Here is a 26,005-nt window from a genome sequence, read left to right as displayed (position 1 = left end):
ATGGTGGGCCTTTATTCCTGGCATGGGGACCCCACTGTGGTGTCCCTCCTGTGGCCGCTGGGGCCTGTTGGCCATCTCCTCCCTGGGGCAGGGATGGTGTGAGCAGGCACCCCTTCCCTCAGCCCGTGGGCCTACCGCCGGCCTGATTGGCACACAGTAGGTGTCCAGGTGTTGCTCCCCACCCCCAGGAGCTCAAGGAGGAGCCCACCTGGGCCTGCTCAGGCCCCCCACTGGTGGAGCTGGTGGCGCTGTGCTCAGATGGGGGTGGGCAGCGGGGAGCCCGCCGGGCTGGTCCCGAGGCGCGCGGGCTGGGGGACGGGTTGGGCGCGGAAGGAGGCCGCCCGCCCGCCCGCGCCGCTGGGGGCCGCCCGCGGGCCGTGCCGGCCAGAACGCGCGGTGCGCCCCGGGCCCCGCGCCGGCACACGCTCAGCGGCCGCGGCGGAGACACCAGCGGCGGCGGCGGCGGAGCCGGGCCCGGCGGTAGGAATGCGGAACCGGCGCGCGGGCTGAAGCCGCCCAGGATGGCGCAGGGCCGCGGGCGGCGGGCAGCCTGCGTGGGGCCCTAGCGCGGCAGGGCGGACGCTCCGGGTCGCGGCCCGGCATCTCGGGCGGGCGGCGTCGCGGCCATGGCCAAGGAGCGGCGGAGGGCCGTCCTGGAGCTGCTGCAGCGGCCGGGGAACACGAGATGCGCCGACTGCGGCGCCCCGGGTAGGTGCGGCCGGGCGGGTTCCTCCGGGGTCGCGGCCGGTCCGCGTAGGTGCGGGGCCGGGCTAGCCGAGGGGCTGGGGGATGCGGAGGGGGGCGGGTGCGCCCCTGTGAGGCGCTGGTCGGGGTGGGTGCGGGGCCGGGATGGGTGCGGCCCGGGGTGGGTGCCGGCCTGGATGCCCGCCCTGAGGACTGGGAGGAGAGCTGCGGCGCCTGCGTGGCCGGGGGCGCGGGCCTGGGGTGCACCTGCATGGAGCCGGACGTCGCCTCCCAGCGGCCCCAGGGCCTGCGGCTGTGTTGCCTCCCCTCCCCCCTTCCCCCCCACCCGCGTGTCTCGCTGTCACCCGCGGACCGCCGCGGCGTTGCGAAACCTCCGCTCCGCAGAGAAAGAGGAAATCGGGCCGGGCGGGTGTCTGCAGAGAGAGAAAGGGCAAGCGGCCCCCCGGCTTATGTGTGTGGGTGTGGGTGTGGGTGTGGGGGTCCACCTGGCTCCCCGCCACCTGGAGGTGACGTCATGGCCCCCCACCTGGGTCCACCCTTTTGCACATGCCCTGAGCAGAGGACTGGGGGAGGAAGGCTTGCAGGTGAGGGCTCTCCTGTCCCCACCCTGGCAACTGGCTGCTCTGGGCAGGTGGCCAGTTCAGGTGGGGCACCAGGGCCATCCTGCCTGTAACAGGCGCTTCGTTCACCTGCGCCATCCTCCCATCAGGCATCTCCTGGACTTTGCTCCTGGGTGGCCCTGCTCTGGGGTGATTTCCAAGGTGCCAGAGGCCTGAGGAGCTTCCTCTCCCTTCCCAGGGCGATTTGTCCTGGGATTGACAGGAAAAGGACAGGCTGTGCTTCCAGGCTGACAGAACCCTGTTTGTGAGCCATCAGCAGCAGCCCCTGGTCCTTGTGAGGGGAAGGTTGGGGAAGGAACAGCCCCTAGGGCTACACCTGCTCCCGCTGCCCCCAGGAGGAGGGCAGCCCTGCTCAGGGGCTGTTCCCCCCAGGCATTCAGGGGGGCATTGCACACCCCACTGGGGGCTCCCAGCTCAGAACACAGAACACTTCTCAGAACACACCTAGCTTACGTCCCCCAGGGGCAGGGGCTGCATTTGTCCTGAGACAGCAATTGGAGACACGCAGCCTCTGGGTACTCCAGAAGGGACCCAGTGGCCCGCACTCCTCTGTTGCCTACCCACTGGGCTGGGGGGTGGTCTTTGGCAGCCCCGGGTCCTGGGAATCCGCTGGTCAGCTGTGGTGTTGCCAAGAGAGGCTACACCAGGAGCTTGAGTGTCCCGGAGCCGCCAACAATCTTCTCTGGAAGCCAAGCAAGCTGCAGTGGCCTCTCCCCCAGCCTCCTGAGCCGGGGAGCTGCAGGGCCCACCCTGATGGTGCCAGGGGCCGGGGGACAGCATTGGCACCACCGTTGTGCTCTGCTCCTGCCAGCTGGCTGGCTTGGCTCACTCTCTCCCTGCCTCCCTCCTCCAGACCTGAACTTTCACTTGTTCTGGAAAAAGGGACGCACCAGGGAGAGGTCACCGGCACGTTGAGCTCTCAGCCTGTGGCGGGGGTGGGGAGGGGAGGGCAGGGGGGGTCACGGGCCGGAAAGCTGGCCCTGTCACTCTCCTTCTGAGTTACACTGCTCAGGAGCTGCGCCTTTGGAGCCAGAGCCTCCCTCCAGGGACCTCGGTGGGTGGGTGGGTCCAGCCTGGCAGGTGGGACGGGGGGCTTCCTGGCCTCTTGGGCCCTGCAGGGACCCCGCCCCTCACAGCAAGCACTGCCATGCCCAGCTCACCCACTCAGCCAGAGGGCACTGCTCCAAGGCAGGCACGCTGGGCCCTGGAGCGGTCTGTTCTTACAAGTCCAGCTTTCCCTGGCATTGGGCCAAGCCTCTGGTTTTTTAGAATTGGCCCATGACACCAGTGTCTTGCCTTATCTGTCTGGCAGCCCTGTGGAGCAGGCAAGATGCTGGCGATCTCCCCCATTTCACAGCTGGGGAAACTGAGGCCTTGGAAACTTGAGCCACCTTGGGGGACGTGGGGCTACAAAGGCAGAGCAGGTGTCTTGATGTTATAGCTCTTCCCCCCTCTTGGCCTCCCCTCTGCTCCAGTGGTGTTGGGGGCGAGGTTTGCTGCCCTGCACCCTCCCTTGTGACCCCCATGGAATGCACGCCCACAGTCTCCGCTGCTTGGATGAAGCCGCCTGGTCTGTCCAGGTTCTGTGCCTGCCGCGGCCCAGACGGGTGGCTAGGGGCCATTCTGTGGGGACCCGGACTGGCTCAGGGCTGCCCTGCCTCACCATAGCCAGTCAGGAGCCCGGCATTGCCGGGGGCAGGGGCACAGGGACCCTGGACTGTGGGCCAGCAGGCCAGGCCTGGGCCACCTATAAGCACCAGGCCTGAAGGGTTTTGCAGGAGATTTGGGCAGGCCTGGCCATCTGGCTCTGTGAGGGCTTCCAGGAGGGAGGCAGCCTTGGGGTTGAGGGTGTCCCCACGGCCCTCACAGGACCTGCTCCAGTAGTGGGCTGCCCCCACCTTTGAGCATGGGACCCAGGTAGCAGCCTCCCAGAGAAGTGGTTCTCGTGACAGGCCTGGGGGACTGGGTGTGTATGGGTCCCTTCCTCTGCAAGGCCTGGGTTGGGTCTGCATCTTGGGGGTCGAAAGGGGCAGCTCGGCACGTCCCCCAGGCTGCCTACCTCGTCAGGACAAATGACAGTCTTTCCCTTGAGCCTCAGGTCCGATGTTCCCGGAGGACTTGGGGGCTCTCACATCTTCAGTTGGGTTTTGGTGTGGGTGATGACCTTGTGGTCCTTTGATGCATGTCACCTGGGCATGAGTCACGTGGAAGCACCAGGTAAAGCCAATCTGGGAGCACGTGGGCCTCGGACACACGGGCAGCTGTGTGAGGAGGTGCCGGTTTCTGCCAAGACGGACGGTTTGGGACGGCTGTGTGGAGGCTAGGCTGCTCCCAGCATGTTTCTGGAACCAGGCCCTGGGGGTCTGACTCTGGCCTGGGGGGCCCGTCCTGGCAGCTAAGCTGCAACCTGAGTGCGTGCCCTCTCAGCCCCGCGGGTGACCTCAGAGCAGAAGCGGCTTGCTCAGCCCTGGAAGGCTTCATGGCGGACAGGACCTTTCAGAACTTGCTGTAAGCCAGGACAGAATCGGCTGGGGTGTGTGTGTGGCTGCGGGGGGGGGGAGGGGTCTTTCAGGAATTTGGCCTTGTTTGGAGAGGGCCCCCTGGGTGGGCGTGCAGCTAGCAGGGGGCTGCTGAGGAGAGTGGGCTGGGTGGCTGCACCCATCTCTGGGGCAGAGGCCCACCTGGTTTTGGGGGTTAAACCAAATTTTTTTTTAAAGTTATCATTTTAAATGATAATTTTTAATTTTAAATTGATTTTTAAAAAATTTTAATTAAAATTATTATTATTTTTTTTTTTTTATAAACATATATTTTTATCCCCAGGGGTACAGGTCTGTGAATCACCAGGTTTACACACTTCACAGCACTCACCAAAGCACATATAATTAAAATTATTTTTAAAAATTTTTTTAGATTAAGATTATTTGGTGGGGGAGAGAGCACACCTACACGTACTTGCAGGCGGGGGCACGAGCATGGGGAGAGGCAGAGGGAGAGAGGAAGCAGAGACTTCAAACTAGAGCAGGTTGTCTGAGGCCGGTCCGATCCTGGACCAGATCAGGACCTGAGCTGAGACAGAGTCGGAGGCTCACTGATTGCGCCGGCTGGGCACCCCCACTGTGACGGGCCTAGGTGTGCAGGGGTGTTAAGTACTTTCCTGTCCCTGCGCCCCCTCCCGCGCATCGGGCTCCAGAGCCTTACCGTCCTGTCAGTTGGAAACACGGGCCCCCATGTGCATCTCCAGCCCCACCCGCGCCTCTGGGTCGGTGGTTTGACGGCTCCTGGACCTTGTGGGATAGGAGTCCTGCTTTTTTTGCCTTGTGTCTGGTGCATTCCCTCAGCATGGTGTCTGCGGCCGTCCGCACTCGCGTGGCCATGCTTCTGTTACGTGGACACTCCCTCTCCGTCTGCCATCTACCCGGGACTCCTGCGTGGCTCCCACCTCTTGGCTGCTGTGAGCGCCGGGCTGCAAGCGTCTGAGAGGGCAGAGTCAGAGGACTAGAATGGCCAGGTCACAAGGTGACTCTCAGTCTGACATGGTGCAGGACCCTGCAGGCTATGCTCCTTGGCCCCAGGCCAGCAGGCCCCTTGTGCAACGTTCTGCTGCCGTGTCTGGGGGGGCTGGGGAGCAGCTCCCCCCACCTCCATCCCAGCAGGGGAGGCCCAGCCAGCCAGGGCTGCCAGACTAGGGGACACTCACTAGACTGAGATTGCCCCAGAGGGATGCGGAGCTGCTGGGCAGGCTGGGGAGTGTGAGCTGGGCCCTCGCTGCTCCAGGATGCAGCTCCTGGAAGAGGGACAAGGGCCTTGTACTCAGGCCCCACCCTCCTCGCTGGCCATTTGGGAAGCCCTGCTCCGACCAGGGGCCTGCCAGCAGCGGTCCCCCCATGCCTGGGAGCCGGCTCCTGGATCCCATTTCCCCGTGAAGGAGCCAGAAGTGGCTTCACCAGCATCAGCGTCCGAGGGTGGCAGGCAGGGGCTGTGGGGTTGCCAGCTGCCCTGCTGGCAGAGGCTCCCTGGGGTCCCATCCCCAGGGAGCCGTGGTGGAGAAGGGCTCCTTCCCCCTTCTTTCTATTGTGTTAAAGTACGCATCACCTGGAGTGGACAGTCTCACCTGTTTGGGTGTGTCCATTTCAGGGGCCTTCAGCACCTTCCCCTCCATGCAGCCGTCACCACTAGCGGTCTCCAGAACTTTCCATCTTCACCAACTAAATCTCTGTCCCCATTAAACACTCACTTCCCCTCTCCAGCCCCCCCAGCTGCCCTCTGGGGTCCCACACTGTTCGTCTTGTGTCCATAGGTCCCTCCCTGTGGTAGCAGGTGGCAAAATTCCTTCCTTTTTAAAACCGAAGTACAATTCGCTTAGTGTTTGATGTTAGTGTCAGGGCACAGCCCGCCGATCCGGGATCTGTGTGTGTTGTGAGTGATCGCAGGAAGTCTAGTGAGCGGGTGTCCCCACAAACAGGTACAGCTCCGCACAGTGTTACTGGTCACATCCTGGGACCTGCTTAGCTTACACCCGAAGCTGGTGCCTCTCGACCCCCTCCGTGCGTCTCATCCCCGCTCACCCCACATCTGAAACCACCAGTCTGTCCCCCGTGTCTGTGAGCTCAGAGGTTTTATTTCCCTTGCATAGGGTATTTTTCTGTCTGACTCATTTCACTTAGCGTAATGCCCTCCAGGTCCCTCCTTTCTGTCACAAATGACAAGGTTTTCCTCTTGTTTATGGCAGAACAATATTCAGGGTGTGTGTACACACGGCGTCCGCAGTGTCCCCTCGTCCATCTGCGGACACTTAGCTGCTGCCGGGTCTTGTCCGTGGTGAACAGCGCCACGGTGAGCCTGGGGGTGACCACGTCTTTTCCAGTTAGTGTTTTGGTTTCCCTCGGGTAAATCCACACAAGAGGAATGGCTGGATCTTACCGTTGTTCTGCTTCTACTTTTCTGAGGAATCTCCACACCGTTCTCCGCAGTGACTGCCCCGATTTTCTTTCAGAAAGGGGTTTCTGCACATCCTCACTCATGCTCGCTCCTTCTTGTCATCTGGATAGTGGCCATTCTGACAGGTGTGAGGGGGACAGCACCGTGGTCCTGCTGTGCCTCCCCTGAGCATCTGTGCTGAGCTTCTCATGGACCTGCTGGCTGCCTGTGCGTGCGTCCCCTTTGGAAAAATGCTCTCTTAAGAGCTTCTGCCCAGTTTTTAAAGGGATTGTTGGGTGTTTTTCTTGTTTTGTTTTGCTACTGAGTTGTGTGAGTTCTTGATATATTGTAGATATAATTATTAGACGTGATTTGCAGATGTTTTCTCCCGTTCCACAGGTTGCCTTTTCCTTTTGTTGTTTTCCTTGGCTTTGGTGGGCTGTGCAGACACTTTCCAGTTCCCATTGGTTGATTTTCCCTTTTGTTGCCTTTGGTTTTGGTGTCAAATCAAAGAATCCTCACCAAGATCCACGTCGGGAAGCTCACTGTCTCTGTTTTCTTCTAGGAGATTTATGGTTTCAGGTCTTACACTCAAGTCTTTAATCCATTTTGAGTTGATTCTTGCATACAGGGTGAGGTAGGGGTCAAGTTCCTTTCTTCTGCAGGAGGCTGGCCCGTTTTCCCAGCACCGTTTATTGAATGGACTGTCCTGTCCCCATCGTATATTCTTGGCTCCTTCATCATAGATTAACTGACCCTGTATGGGCGGGTCCATTTCTGGGCTGTCTCTTCCCTTCCACCGACCTACGTGTCTGTTTTTACGCCAGCACCGTAGTATTTTGATCACTGTAGTTTTGTAATATGTTTGAAATTGGGAAGCCACCAACTTTGTTCCCCTTTCTCAGAATCGCTTGGTTATTTGGGGTCTCTTGTGATTTTATACAAAGTTCAGGAGCCAGTTAGTTAGTTCAGGATTTTATACAAAGTTCAGGAGTCAGTTAGTTGCTCTGTTTCTGTGAAACATACCACTGGACTTTTGATAGGGATTGCGTTGAACTGTAGATTGCTTTGGATAGAATGGATATTCGAACAGTATTAATTCTTCCAGCCATGAGCAGGGACGGCCTTTTCATTTATTTGTGTCTTCAATTCTTTAAGGTTTCCTAGCATTCGGGACACAAGTCCCTCACTTCCTGGACTGACCCTCTTCCTAGGTGTTTTATTGGTTTTGATGTACCTGTCAGTGGGACTGTTTTTTTTAACCGGTGTTTCCCATGGTCTATTATTAGTGTGGAGAAACCCAACTGGCTTCTGTACATTGACAGTGTCCTGTAACTTCACCGAATTCGTCGACCCATTCTTGTGGTGTGTCTGCGTGTGTGTACACATGTGTGGAGAACCTCTAGGGTTTTCTACACGTAACGTGTCATCTACAAACAGTGACGGTTCTACTATTTTCCTTTTGGTTGTGCTGCCTTTTATATCTTTTCCTCCCTGGTTGCTCTGGCCGGGACTACCGGTACCAGACGGAATAAAGGCGGAGAGAGGGCATTCTTGTCTTGCTTCCGAAATTAGAGGAAAAGCTCTCAGCTTCTCGCCGTTGAGTGTGATGTGAGCTGCGGGCTTGTCCTGTGTGGCCTTTATCGTGCCGAGGCACGTACCCTCTGTAACCCGCTCTGTTCAGGTGTTTCTCACAAACGGATGTTGAATTTTGTCAAATGCTTTTAGTGCTTCTATTGAAACCATTTGACTTTTTTCTTTCGTTTTGTTAGTGGAGTGTATCGCATTAATTGATTTGCGGATGCCAAATTGATTTTTTTCCCCCTCCTTAAGGACGTAGAAGTTTCTTGAACACACTGCAAGGGAGCATCGGGCAGGACAGCAAAGGAGAGAGTGCTCGAGTGGATTTCTTGATCCAAACTAGCATCCCTGGGGTAAATCCCACTCGTACACGGTGTATGATCCTTTAAATGTGTTGTTGAAGTCAATGTATGAATATCTTACTGAGGACGTTACAATCTGTGTCTGTCAGGAATATTGGCCTGTAATTTCCGTGTCCTTGTCTGATTTCGCCAGGGTACTGCTGGCCTCATGAAAGGAGTTTGGAAATGTTCTATTTTTTTATATTCCTTGGTATTACTTCTTTAAATGCTGGTAAAATTCACCAGTGGGGGCGCCTGGGTGGCTCAGTGGGTTAAGCCTCTGCCTTCGGCTCAGGTCATGATCTCAGGGTCCAGGGACAGAGCCCCATGTTGGGCTCTCTGCTCAGCGGGGAGCCTGCTTCCCCCCTCCCCTACCTGCCTCTCTGCCTACTTGTGATCTGTCAGGCAAATAATAAATAAAATCTTAAAAAGAAGAAAAAGTCCCTCAAAAAATAAAAAGAATTCAGCAGTGAAGCTGTCTGGTTCTGGAGGTTTCTTGGAAGGTTTTTGATCACAGATTCAGTCTCCTTGCTTCAGATTCCCTTTTCCTTGATTCAGTCTTGTACATTCCTAGGGATTTACTAGTTTCTTGTTCCGTTTGTGGGGTGGGGATGTAATTATTCATAACCATCTCGTAGGACCCTCAGTGTTTCCACGGTATCGCTCCTAGGTCTCCTTTTGCATTTCTGATTTTATTGATTTGAGTCCTCTCTCTTTTTTTTCTTGGTGAGTCTAGCTAAAGTTTGTGAGTTTTGTTTGACTTTCCCCAAAAAAAGTTCTTTGTTTCATTGATCATTCTATTATCCTTTTGTCTCTCTCGCTCTTTTTTTTCTTTTCTTTTTTTTTTTTTTTTTTTTTTTGAGAGAGAAAGCACGTGCATGTTGGCAGAGGGGCAGAGGGAGACAGCGCCCCAAGCAGACTCCACGCTGCGCTTGGAGCCCAATGTGGGGCTCGATCTCATGACCCTGAGAGCCCAGGCCAAGATCCGGACCCTTCCCCAGCTGCGCCCCCCAGGTGCTCCATCTGGTCTTTTTCCGGTTCCTTGCAGTGCGGAGCTTGCTTGTTTTTCCACAGACTTTTCGTGTTTCTCCAGGCAGATGCCCCCCACCGTGGACGTCCCTCTCACGATGGTTGTCGCTGGGCTCTCCGAGCTCCCGTGTATTCCATTTCCACGTGTCTCAGTTTTTTATTTCTCCCTTGACCCACTAGTTGTGCAGTGGCATGTGCTTGGATCTTCACACACGTATGAATTTCCCAGTGTTCTTGTCATGCATTTCTAGTCTCACACTGCGGTGCAGAAGGTGCGTCATGTGATTTCAGTCTTCTGAAGTTTATTAAGACTTGTTTTGTGGCCCAACAAGGAGACTTGTGGTCTTAGGTTTAGGTTCTTGATCCATTTTTTTTTAAAGATTTCATTTATTTATTTGACAGACAGAGATCACAAGCAGGCAGAGAGGCAGGCAGAGAGAGAGAGGAGGAGGCAGGCTCCCTGCTGAGCAGAGAGCCCGATGCAGGACTCGATCCCAGGACCCTGAGATCATGACCTGAGCCGAAGGCAGCGGCCTAACCCACTGAGCCACCCAGGCACCCCTCTTGATCCATTTTTGAGTTAATTTTTGTATATGCTATTGGGGGAGGATCCAGCCTCATTCTTTTGCATGTGGCATCTTCCCAGCACTGCTTCTCGAAAACCCTGTCTTTTCCCCATTGGATGGTCTTAGCGTTCTTGTCAACTGTCATCTTTGCAACAATGCAGAGGTTAATTTCCTGGCTTGTTCTGTTCCGTGGGTCTATATGTCTGTTGTTCATGCCAGTGTCACACTGTTTGGATGCCTGCAGTTTATTTGTTTTTTGAGATTTTATTTATTTATTTGACAGAGATCACAAGTAGGCAGAGAGGCAGGCAGGGATAGGGGGGAGGCAGGCTCCCCGCTGAGCAGAGAGCCCAATGCAGGGCTCGAACCCAGGACCCTGGGATCACGACCTGAGCCGAAGGCAGAGGCTTTAACCCACTGAGCCACTCAGGTGCCCCTGCCTGCAGATTAGTGTTGGATTTTGAGTCATGAGGTGCAAATCTTCCAGCTTTTGTTCTTTCTCCAGATTGTTTTGGCTCTCCAGGGTCCCTAGAGATTCTGTGTGAATTTTAGGATGGACTTTCCATTTCTGCAAACTATGTCATTGGGATTTTGGTAGGGATTGCACTGAGTCTGTAGATTTGCTTTGGGTAACATTGACATTCTTTTTTTTTTTTTTTTTTTAAAGGTTTTATTTATTTATTTGACAGACAGAGATCACAAGTAGGCAGAGAGCAGGCAAAGAGAGGAAGGGAAGCAGGCTCCCTGCCAAGCAGAGAGCCCGACGTGGGGCTTGATCCCAGGACCCTGAGATCATGACCTGAGCCAAAGGCAGAAGCTTTAACCCACTGAGCCACCCAGGTGCCCCTGGGTAACATTGACATTCTGACAGTATCAAGTCTTCCAGTCCATAACATGGGGTATGTTTCCATGTATTTATGTCTTTGGTTTCTTTCCAGAACATTTTATACTTTTCATGAGACAGGTTTTTTTTTTTTTTTTTTAGCCTACTTGGTTATTTCTTGAGGATTTTACTGTCTTTGATGCTCTCGTAAGTTGATTTGTTCTTGCAATTTACCTTCAGATTATTCCTTCTGTATAAAAATGCAACTGGCTGCAGCCCCTGGCTGACTCAGTCAGTACTGCATCCGGCTCTGGATCTCAGGGTGCTGAGTGAGAGCCCCATGTTCGGTGTAGAGGTTACTTTAAAAATAAGTAAATAATAAAAACGTGGTGTGTCTTCACGTGCTGACTTTGTGCCCCCTTCCTTTGATGGATTCCCTTATTCCGACAGCTCCTTCCTGGAGTGTTCGGGTTCTCTGCATATGAGACCATGTCCTACGCAGACAGATCGTGTTGCTCCTTCCTTTCCGCTGTAGATGCCTCTTCCTTCGTTCTCGTGCCTGGTGGCCCCGGCCGGAGTTTTCCAGGACTGTGTGGGACGGAGGTGGTGAGGGCGGGCGCCCTCCCCTCGTTCCCGCTCCTCGAGGAGGAGCTCTCAGTCCTTCACCGTCGAGGATCACGTTGGCCGGGGGGTTTCCGAGACGGCGGTCAGTGTGTGGAGGTCGCGCCTCCAATTCCCGGTTTGCTGAGTGCTTATACTCAGGTTTAGTCCAGCGCTGTTCCTGCATCTGGTTTAGTCCAGCGCTGTTCCTGCATCGGGTTTAGTCCGGCGCTGTTCCTGCATCAGTAGAGATGGACAATCATGTGGGCTTCCCCTCGTGCTGGCGTGGGGCGTCACGCTAGCGGGTTTTCAGGGGGGCCCTCTGTGCATTCCACGAGTAAAGCCACTCGTTGTGGTGTGTTGTCCTCGCTGTGCTGCTGAGTCCCGCTTTCCAGAGGTCCGTTGAGCGTGTAGCCTCCGTGTTCACAGGTGTCACTGGTTTGTGATTTTTTTTCGTTGCATTTCTGAGGTTCTGCTGGCCGCGTTGGATGAATTGGGAAGCACTCCCTCCCCCTCGATTGTTTTGGAAAAGTTTGGGAAGGACGGTGTTGGTCATTAAGGGTTTAGTAGAACTCACCAGGAAACCCGTCAGGGCGTGGCTGTTCTTTGTTGGGAAGTTTTGATGACGGATCCAGTCTCCTTACTGGTTCAGAGGCCCATTTGGACGGTCCACTTCTTCGTGATTTGGTCCTGGTGGGTTTTCCGTTTCCAGGAATGTGTCCACTTCACTGAGGTGACCCCGTTGTTGGTGCACGGCTGTTCCCGGCAGGCTCTCCTAGACCTTTTCATTTCTGGTAGCAGCGTCCCCAGCCTTGTGTCCGATTGTCGTGACTTGAGTCAATTTCTTAGTCCGTCCAGCTCAAGGTTTGCCGATTCACTGATCTTCTCGAAGAAGCAACTCTCGCTTTCATTATTTTCTCTCTTGGTTCTCTTTTCTCTATTTCATTGATCTCTGCTCCGATCTTTACGCCTTCCTCCCTTCTGGCAGCTTTAGGCTTGTTTGTTCTTTGTCTGGTTCCCTCAGTCGTGAGTTCGGTGGTTGGGTTGACATCGTTTGTGTTTTGTGACGTCAGCACTGAGAGCTGCAGAGGTCCCCGTTAGCACCACCGGCGCTGCTCCATGTTCTGGTGTCGTGGTTTGTTTCCCTTCCTCTGATTCCATTTCGCCTCTAATTTCCCTTGTGATTTCTTCCTCCATCCACTGGTTGTTTAAAAGTGTGTCACGTTTCGGCCACGTTGGGAACGTTCCCGTTTTCTTTGTGTTGACTTCTAACTGCACCCTGTTGTGGCCATTGACGATGCTGCATGCGAAATCTACCTCTTACAATCGATCTGCACTTCTCTGCGACCTCACGCCTGGTGGGTCCTGCACAGCGGCATGACGGCCGGCGGGCACGAGGGAGGAATGCGTGTGCCGTCCTGGTCCGGTGGGGCGTCGGGTGGGATCTGGTTGGCTGTTGTGTGACGTCCTCTGTTCCTCACCCCTGCCGGATGTTTCTGTCCGTCACTGTGAGGGCAGCATTGCGGTCTCCAGCTGTCATTCTAGGCTGGCGAGGTCTCCTTCTTATCCCACCGAGTTTTGCTTCCTCTGCTTTGATGGTCTGTCATTCGGCGCATACACGGAATCACTAGATCTTCTTGCTGTATCGAGTCTTTTACTCACATAGATTGTTCTCCTTCGTCCCTTGTGCCTTTTCCTGACTTAGTCCGTCTGTCTGATGTCCATGCAGCCACTCCAGCTCCCTCCTGCTGGCTGTCCACGCGCAGTGTCCTTTCCCGTCCCTTTGACTTTCAAGCTGCCGTGTCTTCAGATCCCAGCCGAGTCTCTCAGGGAGGCCAGTGGTTGCACCTTGTGTTTCTGTCCATCCACCGTTCTCTGTTGACCGGGGAGCTTCCTGTAATGTGAGCGCTGGTAAAGAGGGTCTCCCCCCGGCTTGTGCCCTGTGTGTGTGTGTGTGGCCTACAGCTTCTTCTCCCTTGTTTGCTGGAATCCTGGTGTCTTCTGTGTTTAGTTCATGTGCAATGTTTGAATTCCCTCCTGATTTCCTTTTGTGTATTTTCTGTAGCTCTTTTCTTCCTGGTTGCCATGGGGATTACATTTAACATCCTAAATTTATAACCTTCTAAATCGAATTTATAGTAGTTTAACTTCAGTAACGTGCAGAAACCCTGCCCCTGCACAGCTGTCTGCACAACCCCCTTTCGGTGGTCAGTGTCACAGTGTTTCATCTGTACACACTGTGTGCCCCAAGACATATAATTCATTCATTCATTCGTTTATTCATTAATTCATTTTTTAAAAAGTAATCTCTCCACCCAACTGAAATCAAGAGTGACATGCTTCCCTGACTGATTCAGCCAGGTGTCCCATAAATAATAATTATTTTAAATGCATTAGTCTCTTAAGTTATGTAGAAAACAAAATCTGGAGTTAAATACCAAAGTTATAGTAGTACTAAGTTTTACGTTAATAATTTTTTTTAATCAAATGAGTCAGTCTCTTGTATCGTGTATAAAACCACTGTTTTATTTTATTTGTTTTAAAGATTTTATTTATTTATTTGACTGAGATCCCAAGTAGGCAGAGAGGCAGAGAGGGAGAAAGGGAAGCAGGCTCCCTGCTGAGCACATAGCCCGATGTAGGGCTCGATCCCAGGACCCCGAGATCATGACCTGAGCCGAAGGCAGAGGCTTTAACCCACTGAGCCACCCAGGCACCCGAAAACCACTGTTTTAATACCATTGAACGCCACATGACCGCTGTTATAATGACACTAGCTTTCGTCGTTGGCCTTGTATTTACCTTTCCTGGGATCATCGTTTCTCTGCGTGGCTTTGTGACGCTGCAGCTCTGGTCACAGACTCCCTCAACTCTTGTTTTTCTGGGAACATCTCGATTTCTCCCTCACATCTGAAGGACAGTTTTGCCAGAAATAGGATTCCTGGTTGACAGTTTTTCTCCTCTGAGCACTTGGCACATATCAGCCAACTCTCTTCTGGCCTCTGAAGTTTCTGATGAGAAATCTGCTTCTCATCTATTTGAGGATCTCTTGTGAAATCACATCTTGTGGAAACCATCACAAGTGGCTTTCCTCCTGCTGCCTTTGTGATCCTTAGGTCTGGGTTTTGGATGCCGAACCGTCATTTTCCTTGCCATGTGGCCTCTTGGTGTTCACGTGGCCTCATAGAGTTTTGCACTCCCGTCTCCTCACACTGTGATTTCTTCATATCTTCTCCCTGTTCCTTCCTCTCTCACTTCCCCCGTGTGTCCCACGCACGTCACTTGGCTCCTTACGTTCTGTTCACTTTTCTTCCATCTTTTCTGCCTGCTCCTCGGCTTCCGTAACTTCCATTGTCCTGTCTTCAAGGTCACTGATTCTTTCTCCTGGCTGCTCAGATCTGCCTTTGAATCCCTCTGGTAGACTTTCTACTTCAGTTACTGTGCTTTTACACCCAGAAGTTTTTTTCTGGTTTCTTTGTAGCGTAGATTTTCTGTCTTTATTCCTATTTCTCCTTTGTCTGTACATGGTTTTCTTGACTTTCTTCCCATATGGCATTTGTTCTTCAAGCATATTTACAACTTTTGTGAACATCTGTGTAATAATATCTGCCACTAAGTCCTTGTCGGGGACAGATTCTGTTCTTCCGTTCCTTTGAATGGTCATGCTTTTCTCTTTCTCTGTATGCCTCGGGGTTGTTTTTGTTCGACATTTGAAACTAATAATGTGGAAACTTGGAAATCAGATTCTCCCCTCTTCCCAGGGCTTGCTGGCTTAGTCAGTGTCTTTGTTTTGTTGTCATTGTTGTGGACTACTTGCCAGGGATCAGCCTGAGGTGTAAACTTAATGTCTTCTTGGGTCTTTTCTCCCCTTATTTATTTATTTATTTTAGAGCGAGAGCACATGAGCGGGAGGGGCAGAGGGAGAGAGAAAATCTCAGGCAGACCATGCGCTGAGTGTGGAGCCCGGCACAGGGTTTGATCCCACGACCCTGAGATCATGACCTGAGCTGAAATCAAGAGGTGGAGGCTCAGCCAACTGAGCTGCCCAGATGCCCCTTCTCTGGTCTTTTCTAAGCTTTTCTGTGGTCATTCGTAAATGTTTCCCATATGTGCAGCTGTCTTGAGTGCCCTAGTCTTTAATGCCTGGCTTCCAAGGGTGGGGGGCCCAGGCCTTTAGATCCTTGGAAGTCACTTGAGCTGGAGGGGAGTGGCTGCCTCCCTCCTGGGCACTGGCAGCAATCTGTGAGCAGAGCACAAACCTGATACCTGGAGGACTGGGTCCTCGCTGCCCATCCTGGCTCTTGCCAGCTGTGTGTGGTTTCTTCAGGAGCATTGCACATCTGCCTGCCTGGGACCGGGGACCCAGAGGTAGCTGGTCCCGAGCTAGGAGCTGACACTGGCAAGTACCCATCCACCCTTCCCCTAGTCCCAGATTAACCCGAGCTCCTTCTACAAGGTCCTGTGTCTTTCTCTAGAACATTCAGCTCTTTGGGCACAGGCTTTGGTGGAGGGATAGGTTGCACATGGTGTGATGGGGGAGGGCAGAGAAGACAGGGTGCTGTGGAAGGAGACGGGCGTGGACTAGTGGTCCCTGGTGTCAGAGCAGACCGTGGGTGAGCGTAGGTACTGAGGGGGCAAGTGTGAGTTTACTGGCAGTGGCCACGACTAGGGTGTGGTCCTGGGGTGTAGTTAGGTCTGGGGCTCCCTGAGCAGGGAGATGTCACCAGAAGGGGATGTGGGATAGGTGGGTGAGAAGACCCTGGGGTTTTTGGTGCTGGGCTTATCCAGAATTCTCCACAGAGGAGGGGAGACAGCTCCTCCAGAAGAGGGGTGGGCAAAGCAGGTGCAGTGACCTCCGTCACTGTGAGCTGTGAGCTTTGTGTGCTCAAGGGAGAAGCAAGGAAGCGAGTATGTCCAGAGAGGAGAGTGGGGGACAGGCTCACTGGCAGCATGGCACACGCAGAGCCTTTGTGCATGCTGTCAGGGTGGGTCCTGGGCCGGCAGAGGTGAGGTGGATGCTGGGAGACCATTAGGGGTCTCTGAGTCATCCAGATGAGAGGGGACAGTGGCTCAGTCTAGCGTGCTGGCAGGGGTACAGTGAGAAGTCCAGTCCTGGATATGTTTTGAAATTTAGGGAGCAAGATGTGCTGGGACATGGGGTGTGGGGTGCCGGGCAAGAAGAGACGGGGACACTCTGGTATAGAGCCTAGGACGAAGGGAGACCGGGAGCTGGTGTGAGGGGCTGCAAGTGAGAAGATGCTACAGACCGCGGGCAGAGACTCGAGCTTGAGGAATGTTTTGGAGAAAGTGGCCGGAGGTAGACAGCAAGTAGCCAATAACTGATGATGTGCATATTTTTTATTACTTTCTTTTTATTCCCTGAAGTGAAATTCACATAACATTAAATTGACCCTCAAAACCCAGCAGAGTCCAGTGGCTTTTAGAACATTCCCAGTGTAGTGTGTGACCACCACATGCACTCAGCTCCCAAGTACGGTCTTTGCAACCAGGAGATGAGATGGGGAGGGGTGGTCCAGAGCCTGGCGGTGGGCAGCAGGAATGCCATGGGATGGGCGGGCCGGTACACACTGCCCAGGAAGGACCCGGTGCCTCACCTGCAGGCCACTGGAGTCTGTGTTGGGGTGGGAGGTGCAGAGGATGCCGGGGCCAGGGGGTCAGGAGATGGGCTCCGAAATCTGGCAGCAGGTGTCCTGAAGAGGGTATTCCAGGGAGGACACAGAATGTGCCAGAAGCAGGTGGGAGGGGAGGGTCAGGAGGGAAGTCTGGGGAGAGAGGGACCTCCTTCAGGGGCTCACCAAGCCCCTGCCCCATAGATCTGTGGATGGTTCCCCTCTTTGGTGACTCCTTGCAGTGTGTGAGGTGTGGAAGCAAACACCCTCCTCCCTCCCACCCCGCACCTGTGCCCTCCTCCCTCCTGGCCTCAGTGTGGGATGGGCAGAGTTCTCAGGAGCCGGCCACAGGGCCCTGCCAGACCCATGCTTCCAGGAGTGCTCCCTCCTCCCTGTGGGGCCTTGGTTGGGGGTGACATTGCCTGCTCAGCCCAGCCTGGCCCCAGGATGTGTCTCACCTGCCCAGATGCCTCTCTCTGCTCCCGGAAATGGTGAGGGGCTGGGTCACCTCTGCACTCCCTGGGAGAAGGCAAGGGAGTGGGGAGGAGGAGGCAGGGGTGTCTGGGAGGAGCTGGGAGAAGGCTGGCGGCCTGGGTCAGAGTCTGTCCTGGCTGGCAGGTGTGATGTCACCCACTGCACGGAGGGTGGGGCTGTGGCCTGGAGGTGTGCAGGGCAGCCCAGTATCATTGGTGTGGTTCTGGGGCTGGGCAGGAGTAGAGATGCGGTCTCATGCCTGGCTCCTCTCTGCCACCACTGCCTCTGTCGGCATCACCTCTGTCTGCCTCCCCCAGACCAGCACATGCCCTGGGGTGTGGTCTGTGCTGGGGGTCACAGGCCCTGGAGGCCCACTCCAGGCCACTGGGCGAGGAGTTGCCAAGGTGGGATCCTCTGGGGTCCAGAGAGAGGATGGGCAGACTTGGGACGGCTCCCTGCACTGTGGGGAGGGGGTGCGGCCAGAGCAGAGCCTGGAGTGGCATGGGGGCCCTGCTGCCTGGGGCTGGGGGTCCTGGTGTCGGGATACCCCCGCCCACCGCCCTCCCACCCTGGAGGGGCTCTGAGCTTGGGCGCGTAAGGGTATGTAGCCATGCAGACCCCTCATGCCTGGAGCGTCTCTCCAGGCTCCGATGCGGGGCTGTGGGTGTGCACGCAAGCGGGCGGACCCAGCTGAGCTCCGGCAGTCCGAGAAGAAGCCACAGGTGCAGCCCTGTCCGTCCTCACTTGGGGACCTCCCACCAGCCTCTATCTGGCCGGCTGTGTCCCTCCACCACCCGAGTGTGCACACCGATCCGCTCTGGAGTCCAGACCCTCCTGAGATTCTCCCCGGAGCCTTTCTTAGGGAGGACAGCGGGGCTTGGATCCCAAGCAGTCCTGGCTCCTCCATGAAAAGCAGGCACCCTTCAGGAAGGGAAGCTCCTGCTCCCGCCCCTGATTCCTACAGAGGTGCTGGGGCTGCCCTGTGACAGGTGAGGGCGTGTGTGGGGCCAGCTGTGTCCCATGTGATCCCAGAGAGGTGACCACTTGTGGAGGATCTCTGCTAGGCAGGGGCACCCAGACCAAACGTAGTGTGACCATTAGCCTGAGGTTCATGGAAACCACAGTGGGTGCACAAGGTCACAGCGTCCCGCTTGCATGAGCCAGCCCAGCCCCCGCCCGCTGGTGCCTCCCCAGCACATGCCTCTCCTGGTGGCCTTCGCCTTGGTGCAATGTGGAACAGGATAAAGACGTCCCTTCCTCTTCCCCTGGAAGGCTCAGAGCCTAATCAGGTGTCAACGGGCACTGGGGAGCCCTACCAGCAGCCGGCAATCCCCATGACCTCCCGTGAGCAGTGGTCTTGCCTAGAGACCTGGCCAGATGGCCCAGCGGGGGAGACCGCTTCCACCCACAGGATTCATCTTCCCTCCCCTGCCTGGCACCTGCCTGTGTCACACCCGTGAAGGAAGGTAGTTCAGGGTCGGTGGTGGTGGGCTCTGGGAGACCAGTGCTGGTCTGCTCCAGTCTGCCACTGGGTGACCTCAGGCAAGTGTCTGACCTTCTCTGGGCCTTATTTGCCTCATTCTGTGCAACGGCAGTAAGGGCAGGCTTGGCCTTGGCTGGAGCTGTGGGACCAGGTGAGCCGAGGTGCTCAGGCTTTAGCCCCCAGGGAGCGTGACGAGGCGGCAGTGCACCCGCCCCCGGTGGACGGGATGGCCAGGGAGGCTCTGGAGGGTGCCCAGGACTTTCCTGCTTCCTTCTCCAAGGCCAGGCCCCCAAATCAGCCGACAAGGCCCCCAGGTGCCCACTGGACGTAGCCTTTGGGAGAGTGTGGCTGTGGGTCTGGGAGAGGGAGAGCGTATCTCCCAGAGGAGGCAGGTTCCTGCCAACCCCACAGAGCATGGGGCCCCGGGGTCAGAGGCCCTGAGTTTTTCGCTCCTCCAGGCTCTGGGGGAAGCCTGGGGCCCTGGAAACAGTCACTGCTTTCTTAGATTCACCCTTCTGGTGGTGTGATTTACACACAACAAAATGCACCCCTTCCAGGAGTGCCAGGGAGCTGGGAGGAGAGCACGGGGCCGTCGCCGCCACGCGCCCTGTGTCCCTGCCCCGGCAGACAGATTTCCCTCCGCCTCTTCTTGTCTCTGAGAGGGCTGTGTTCTTACCCAGTTGGAATGGTCCTTTGCGCACTTTGGACACACGTCCTCTATCAGATACGTGATCTGCAACGTTTCTGCTGGTGTAACTCGTCTCCAAGAGCGTCCTTCCAAGAGCAGATCTTGTCTCAAAATTCTGATGAAGCTATCTTCTTTGTTTATTTGATTCTGTTTTATGTTTTTCTGTGACCCAAAAAGTCTTTCTTTAACCCAAAGTCAGATTTCTTTTAGAAGGTTTACGGCTTTGGGTTTTGCATTTAGCATGACGATGCATTTTGAATGACTTTCTATGTATTCTCTTTGTATATGACATTTGTGTATGGCAGGAGGCGTGGAAAGAAGCTGCGGGTTTCTGACATCTAACTGATGACGGTTCTTTCTCCACTAAACTGCCTTTACACCTTCGTCAGGAACCCGTGTGGGTCTACGTCCGGGCTTTCCATCCTGTGCCATTGATCTTTTTGTTTCTGATCTTTTTGTTTCCGATACTGACGATAACTCTAACTTTACGATAAATCCTAAAACCAAGCAGTGTTAGTCCTCTGTTTTTGTCCAAAGTCATTTTGGCTACTCTGGGCCCTCTGCATTTGCATACGGATTTTAGAATCAGTTTGTTAATTTATATTGTAAAAATCCTGCTGGAATTCTGATCGGCATTACATCGAACCTGTAGATTAATTTGGAGACAATTGATGACTTAATGATACCAAGTCTTCCAACCCACGAGAGTCCTCTGTCTTTCACAACATATTTAGGGCGTCTGAGACCTTGTCGTGGTCATTGTGCTGTTTGTGTACTTACTTGAGGTATTTCATTTTTTTTTAATGCAATTATAAATGGTGTGGTTAACTTTTAACTGTAGCAAAGTACATATAACGTGGAACTTTCTATTGCACTCTCTTTTAAGTATACAGTTCAATAGCATTTCAAACATTCTCGTTGTTGGTTGGCAATCTCCAGAACGTAAACGGTTCGGTTTCCAGCTGCTTGTTGCTGAGAAATACGAATTATCGTTGCTACTTACCTTACGTCCTGCAGCCCTACTGGTTCTAGTAGTGTTTCTGTACAAGCCTTCAGACTTTGTACATTGATGATCATGTTGTGTATAAATAAAAGAGGTTTTATTTCTTCTTTCCCAATCTGGAAGCTTTTTATTTCTCCTATTGCCTTAGCGCCCTGACTAGAATCTCCAGTTCAGTTCTGAATAGAAATACTCACTCAGGACAGACGTTCCTGCCTTGGTCCTGATTTTAGGGGAAAGTGCTCAGTCTTCCTCCAGTACGTATGACATCAGCTGTTTCGTGGATGCTGTCTACCAAGTTGGGAAAGTCCTCCTCTACTCCTAGTTTTCTGAGAATTTTTACCAAGATGGTGCATTTTATCACATGCTTTTTCTGATCTATTCACCCAGTCCTATGGTTTTTCTTCTTTAATCTGTAAATACGATAATTTGCACTGATCGGTGTTCAGATGTGAAGCCAACTTGGCATTCCTGGTACCAATCGCTGTTGGTCATGGTTTTTCTCTTCCTTGTATATTACTGGGAACGCAGATCTCCTTGTGGGCATGTTTTCATTTCACTTTGCTAAATACCGAGGAGTAGAACTGCTGGTTGACAGGAGAGAGATGTTTAATTAGGTGAGCAACCGCCACACTGTTTTCTTTTCCAAAGTGAGTGGAACCCACTTAGACCGGTGCGCATGCCACCGGGGAGCCCAGCTGCCCCGTCCTTGTCACTGCGCATCGGTCCTGCACACATTTTAGCCCTTTCCGTGGGTGCGGAGCAGCCTTCCATCCCCAGAGCTTCTTAAAAAAGGCACACGTGATAACTTGGTGTCATCTAGTGTCTCCGTTTCTTTATTTTATTTTATTTTATTTATTTGACAGAGAGAGATCACAAGTAGGCAGAGAGGCAAGTAGAGAGAGAGGAGGAAGCAGGCTCCCTGCTGAGCAGAGAGCCCAATGCGGGGCTCGATCCCAGGACTCTGAAATCATGACCTGAGCCGAAGGTCGTGGCTTAACCCACTGAGCCACCCAGGCACCCCTAGTGTCTCCGTTTCTTAAGTTCAGGCTTCCTCGAGCCCTCCTTGGAAGCTGCCTCTTGAGTCATGGTTGCGGGCACGTGTGCCTGTGCCCCTGCACCCAGGCTGGGTGGGTGGGCGGGTCCCGGGGCAGCTGCGGGATGCCAATGCCAGGGCGGGTTAGAGCGCCTCCTTCGGCCTAGGAGCCCTGTTGTCAGATGAGTATTAGCCGGTGCTGTGCCCTGCCTCCCCTGACCCCTGCCTCCCTGGGGCTCGCATCTGTCTCTCCCTTCTTTCCTCTAACACAAGGCTTGGCAAATGTTTTCTTAAAGGACCAGAAAGTAGACATTCCAAGCTCGGCTGTCCACACCTCCTCTGTCACAGCCACCCAACTCTGCCATCCTGTTGCAGAAGCAGCCCCAGACCAAGACGTCCGTGATGGGCATCTTCGCCGTGTGCCAATAAAACTTTATTTACCGAAATAGGCCTGAGAGCCACGGTTTGCCAGTCCCTGCCAGAGTGCTCGGGAAACGTCTTCCAGCACAAAGACCACCCTGTCCCAGAGCCTGTGCCTAAGGATGGGGGGCGGCTGAGTGGGAGTGTTTGGTGGTCTTGGTTCAGCCCGTCTCAGAATTCCCACGCAAGTCAGGGAAGGCTGTGAGGAGAGGCCCCGGCTGGGGGTTCACACTCAGAGCGGATGTTAGCGAGTGGTGGGAAGTGGGGTCTCTCCTGCACCCTAGTCACTTTCCCAGTTGGGCTCATTCTGCATGTCACCATTATTGTCCCATCTCTCAGAGGAGCAGAGTGAGGCCCAGAAGGGCTGCTGCGTGCCCAAGACTCCGTGCCTGCCGGGCCTTCTGTGCACAGCTGTTGACTGAGCAGCTTTGGTGGCGGTTTCCGGGGAAGACAGGCGTAGGGCTGCTTGCATCACGAGCACTTGAGCCCCTGGTTCTGCCTAGATACTGCATTGGGTCCTGGAGTCACCCACAGTGAACGGGGGACAGACTGTTAGCCAGGCCGGCGGCTGTAACGGCCCCACAGCTCAGAGACTGCTCTTTCTCTTTGCTCAGAACCCAGTGCTTTCCAGAGGGACCTGGTCCCTATTCTCTGGAACCTCTCTGCTCCAGAGCGTGACTCAGGCCTCCATCCTGACCCCTGCCAGAGTCTCCCCACCCCCACCTGTCAGCCAAGGATGGAGGCACGGAGTACCATGGGTGGGTGATGGCCATCGGCCAGGCCTGGAGGGCCACAGGTCCCTCTGATCCCATTCCGCAGGCCAGAATCACGGCCACGCCGACTTCCATGAGGCTGGGGAGTGTCGTGCATGTACTGTGACCCCGGGGAGGAGGGGAAACAGACACAGGTGAGCCCCAGTGGTCTCTGCCACAGCCCCGTGCTCTGGGAGGGCTGGGGAAGTGAGCATCTGAAGCGGGTCAGGCCATATGTGCCGCCCTGGGAAGATCGGCAGTAACCGAGCATTGCGTGTTCCGGGCCGCTCCCGCTGCGGTCCGTGTATGAGTGGTCTCAGTGTCCTTGATGGAGTCTGTCCACTGTGCAGAGGAGGAACTGAGACACAGTGCAGTGAAGTCATTTGCTTTGGGACACACAGCTCGGAAGAGTGGGGTGGGGGTGGACCCAGCCCGCCCGGCTCAGGGGGCAGTCTGCTCAGCTCTGGAGCGTGTGTGACAGGGGCTATGGGGTCCTCCCTGGTGAGCGGCCAGTGTGGCCGGTCGGGGGTGGGGGTGGTGCCCAGGCATTTCTCCTGTGAGTGTGAACGGGGAAGGAACCACAGGCCCCCAGTCTGGCTTTGGGAGGATGCCCGCTGCCCTGCCCCAGTGTGATTTTTCTGCTGGGGATCTGCTGCTTGGGCCCCCGGCTCCATGTCTGGCTGCTCCTGCTGGTGGCTCACTGCTGGAAGGGCCCGTTCTCCCAGGGCAGCAGTGCCAGGGGAAGGGTGGGAGCGGCCCAGAGCCCCAGCCCAGCCAGCCCACATGGGTCTTTCCTGCTCACGTTCCCCGGACCAGAGGAGAGGCTCATTTCCTGGTGGGACAGCATTTTCTTGAAGAGGGAGTGGCTCCTGGGGCCCAAGGAGGGTGGGTGCGCCCAGGCATCCAGGCCAGCTGCCGAGGGTGGGCTGTGGCCGCGGGACGGGGGTTACATGGGGCAGGGGCCTGGCATGGGGGAGTACCAGGGGCTCTGGTGTGCCCCTTGGCCGCAGCGAGGCATTTTCTTGAGAACGATACCAAAATGCAGGGCATGTGTCTTCTGAGAGTCAGGGATCGAGGTGGATGGTTGGTTCATGCAGAGCCCTGGACCCTTGTCCTGCTCCCGGCGTGTCCTCTGCGCGCTCCCTGCACGTTCTCTACACTCCCAGGTTCCTGTGGACACTTGGGTCACGTGTGGGGTCTTCACGTAAGTCTGTGCTGCCGAGAGCACTGTGGCGGGAGGCTGGTCTGTGGCTCTCTGACCCCCACCCAACCCTCAGGGAGGCATGGAGCTGGGGCACGTGGCCTTCCCCCCACCCGATCTCCCCTACTGCCCCATCTCTGGGGTCCCCTGCTTGCCCGTCCTCCCTGCCCTGCAAATCTCAGTACGTTGGAAGCCTGGGTTCTGGCTGCAGTCAAGCCCTGTGGCCAAGATAGCTCCCTGGGTCAGTGCTCAGGGCAGCAGGGTGGTGTTCTGTCCCTTAGTGTCCCCCAAATCGTCACCCTGGGCTAGTGGGAGGGAGCTCAGGGACATGGCTGTGGGGGCCATGTAGACACCTGGGACCGGGCTGCTGGGAGGGGGCCCAGAGCACACTGGGTGCCTGACCTGTTTGCATTCTAGGGGTCAGGACAGGCGGTGCTCAGTTAACAGGCAAAAGAAGGTCCACACCAACCTGGCAGATGGTGTGAAGAATTGAGAAGGACATCATAACGGGGGACGCATGAGGGGGCCTCCAGCTGGTGGCTGGGGCCCTGCGAGGGGGACATTTGCACAGAGTGGCGCAGAGGAAGGGGCCGGCCAGGCGTTGGGGGCTGGAGCAGTGCCTGGGGAGGAGCCAGGAGAGGTGGTGAAAAGTCCCCGGAAGGTCCCAAACAGAAACTGACAGTGATGCGATGCTCTGGCTTCCTGTGGGTGTGGGTGGAGCCGGCAGAGGGGCCGTGGGGGGGACAGCAGGGAGCGGGGGTGGATGGTGGGCATGTCTGGGATGGTGGAGGGGATGGGTCGGTGGTTGGCCCTGCCCCTCTGCTCACAGCTCTTCTGAGCAGGGCAAGGCCCCAGAACCAAGGCCAAGGCCTCGGGCTCCCTGGGCTGGCCCCAGTGGAAGGCTGATGTCAGCCAACCCCACACAGGGTGGAGGCGGGGACTGGGGCCCCAGTGGGTCTCGGAGCACCAGCCTCCAAGTTCCTGGGCAGGAGCCTGCGTCTGTGCGTGGGGTCACTTCCTCCCCTCAGCCCCCCAGACTCACCAGGAGTCCTATTCTGCCTAACCCCCTAAACATGCATCGAGGTGAGGGCTGGGAGGGTCCCCATCCCCCACGGACAGGCGGCCCGTGGGGCTCGGCATGGGGCCCACCGGTGACGTGGCTGTTTTTCTCCTGAAACTTCTCTATTCTGGGGGCCACTTAGAAGCGACCTGCCTTCCTGACCTCCACTTCCTCTGCTGGACCCCAGAGCAGGTTGTACACCCCACGGGTGTCACGGGGCTGGGGACAGGGACGCTGTGTGCTCCGCTGCCAGGTCTGGAAAGTGAGCAAGGCCTGTAGCCACCAGGACCCCTGTGCTCACCGGCCCCCGTGTCCCTCTCAGATCTCACAGCAAGCCCGCCCTTGTCTCCTCAAACAGGCAGGGAGGGAGGCTGGGGCCCAAGGCATGTGCCAGTGCCCTGGGGCCACTGCAAGGCCAGGGCCAGGGGCCTAGGGCCAGAGCTCTCGAAAGCAAGGGTGCCTGGTGCCCAGTCCCTAACACCTATGCACACACACATGGGCACACACCCTGTGACACGCCTCTAGCACATACACAGGCACACGCCTTGTGACAGGCCTCTCGCACAGTGCTGGGACCTGTGGGCCAGCCTTTGGTGTTTGAGGAGAGGCCTCTGGGTTGAAACCAGCCCGAGGCAGGAGAAGCTTTCCTTACCAGTGGAAGGTGCTTCGCTCCTTCAGCCCCCAGCCCCACACTCGGTTACCAGCGCAGGGCGTGCCATGTTCCACCGCTAGCCCAGGTCAATGGGAAAAATCGCCAGCATGCTTCCCCCTGTCCTGGACCCGGGGTGGGCCACGCAGCCATCAGCACCGGCATGTTGCTGCGCACACAGGTTCCCAATGCTTTTTGCGGTTGAGTGAGATGTCCGGGTGTGTCCAAGTGCATGGCCAAGCCAGTGTCCCTGTCATGCCTTGAGGCGCCAACCACGTGGCATCGTCTAGCACGTCTCCCACGGCCACGGTTGTCCACCAGCGTGTCTGCGGAGCTGGCAGACGGAGGGTCCTCGTGTGGGACCCGAGCCCGTCAGCCTCCGGGATCTCCTTGCCAGCCCCCCTCGGCACAGATGGGGACACTGAGG

The 26,005-nt window shown here is 55.7% G+C and overlaps 1 protein-coding gene across 1 annotated transcript in view; it reads left to right on the top strand.

Annotated features, from left to right (window-relative positions):
• Positions 1–421: 421 nt before the first annotated feature.
• The window catches only part of ADAP1 (ArfGAP with dual PH domains 1), a 49,830-nt gene continuing 24,246 nt past the window's right edge, over positions 422–26,005 (top strand). Inside the window, exon 1 of the mRNA XM_082714063.1 lies at positions 422–708. Within this exon, the coding sequence (XP_082570189.1) occupies positions 627–708 (82 nt within the window). The 5' untranslated portion in view covers positions 422–626. The remainder of the gene's footprint in view (positions 709–26,005) is intronic.

This window comes from Mustela nivalis (genome assembly GCF_964662115.1).
Source record: "Mustela nivalis genome assembly, chromosome: 19".
Classification (NCBI taxonomy): Eukaryota; Metazoa; Chordata; class Mammalia; order Carnivora; family Mustelidae; genus Mustela; species Mustela nivalis.
Note: the sequence above shows the minus strand (reverse complement) of the source record. Positions and strands in the feature narration are given on the sequence as shown.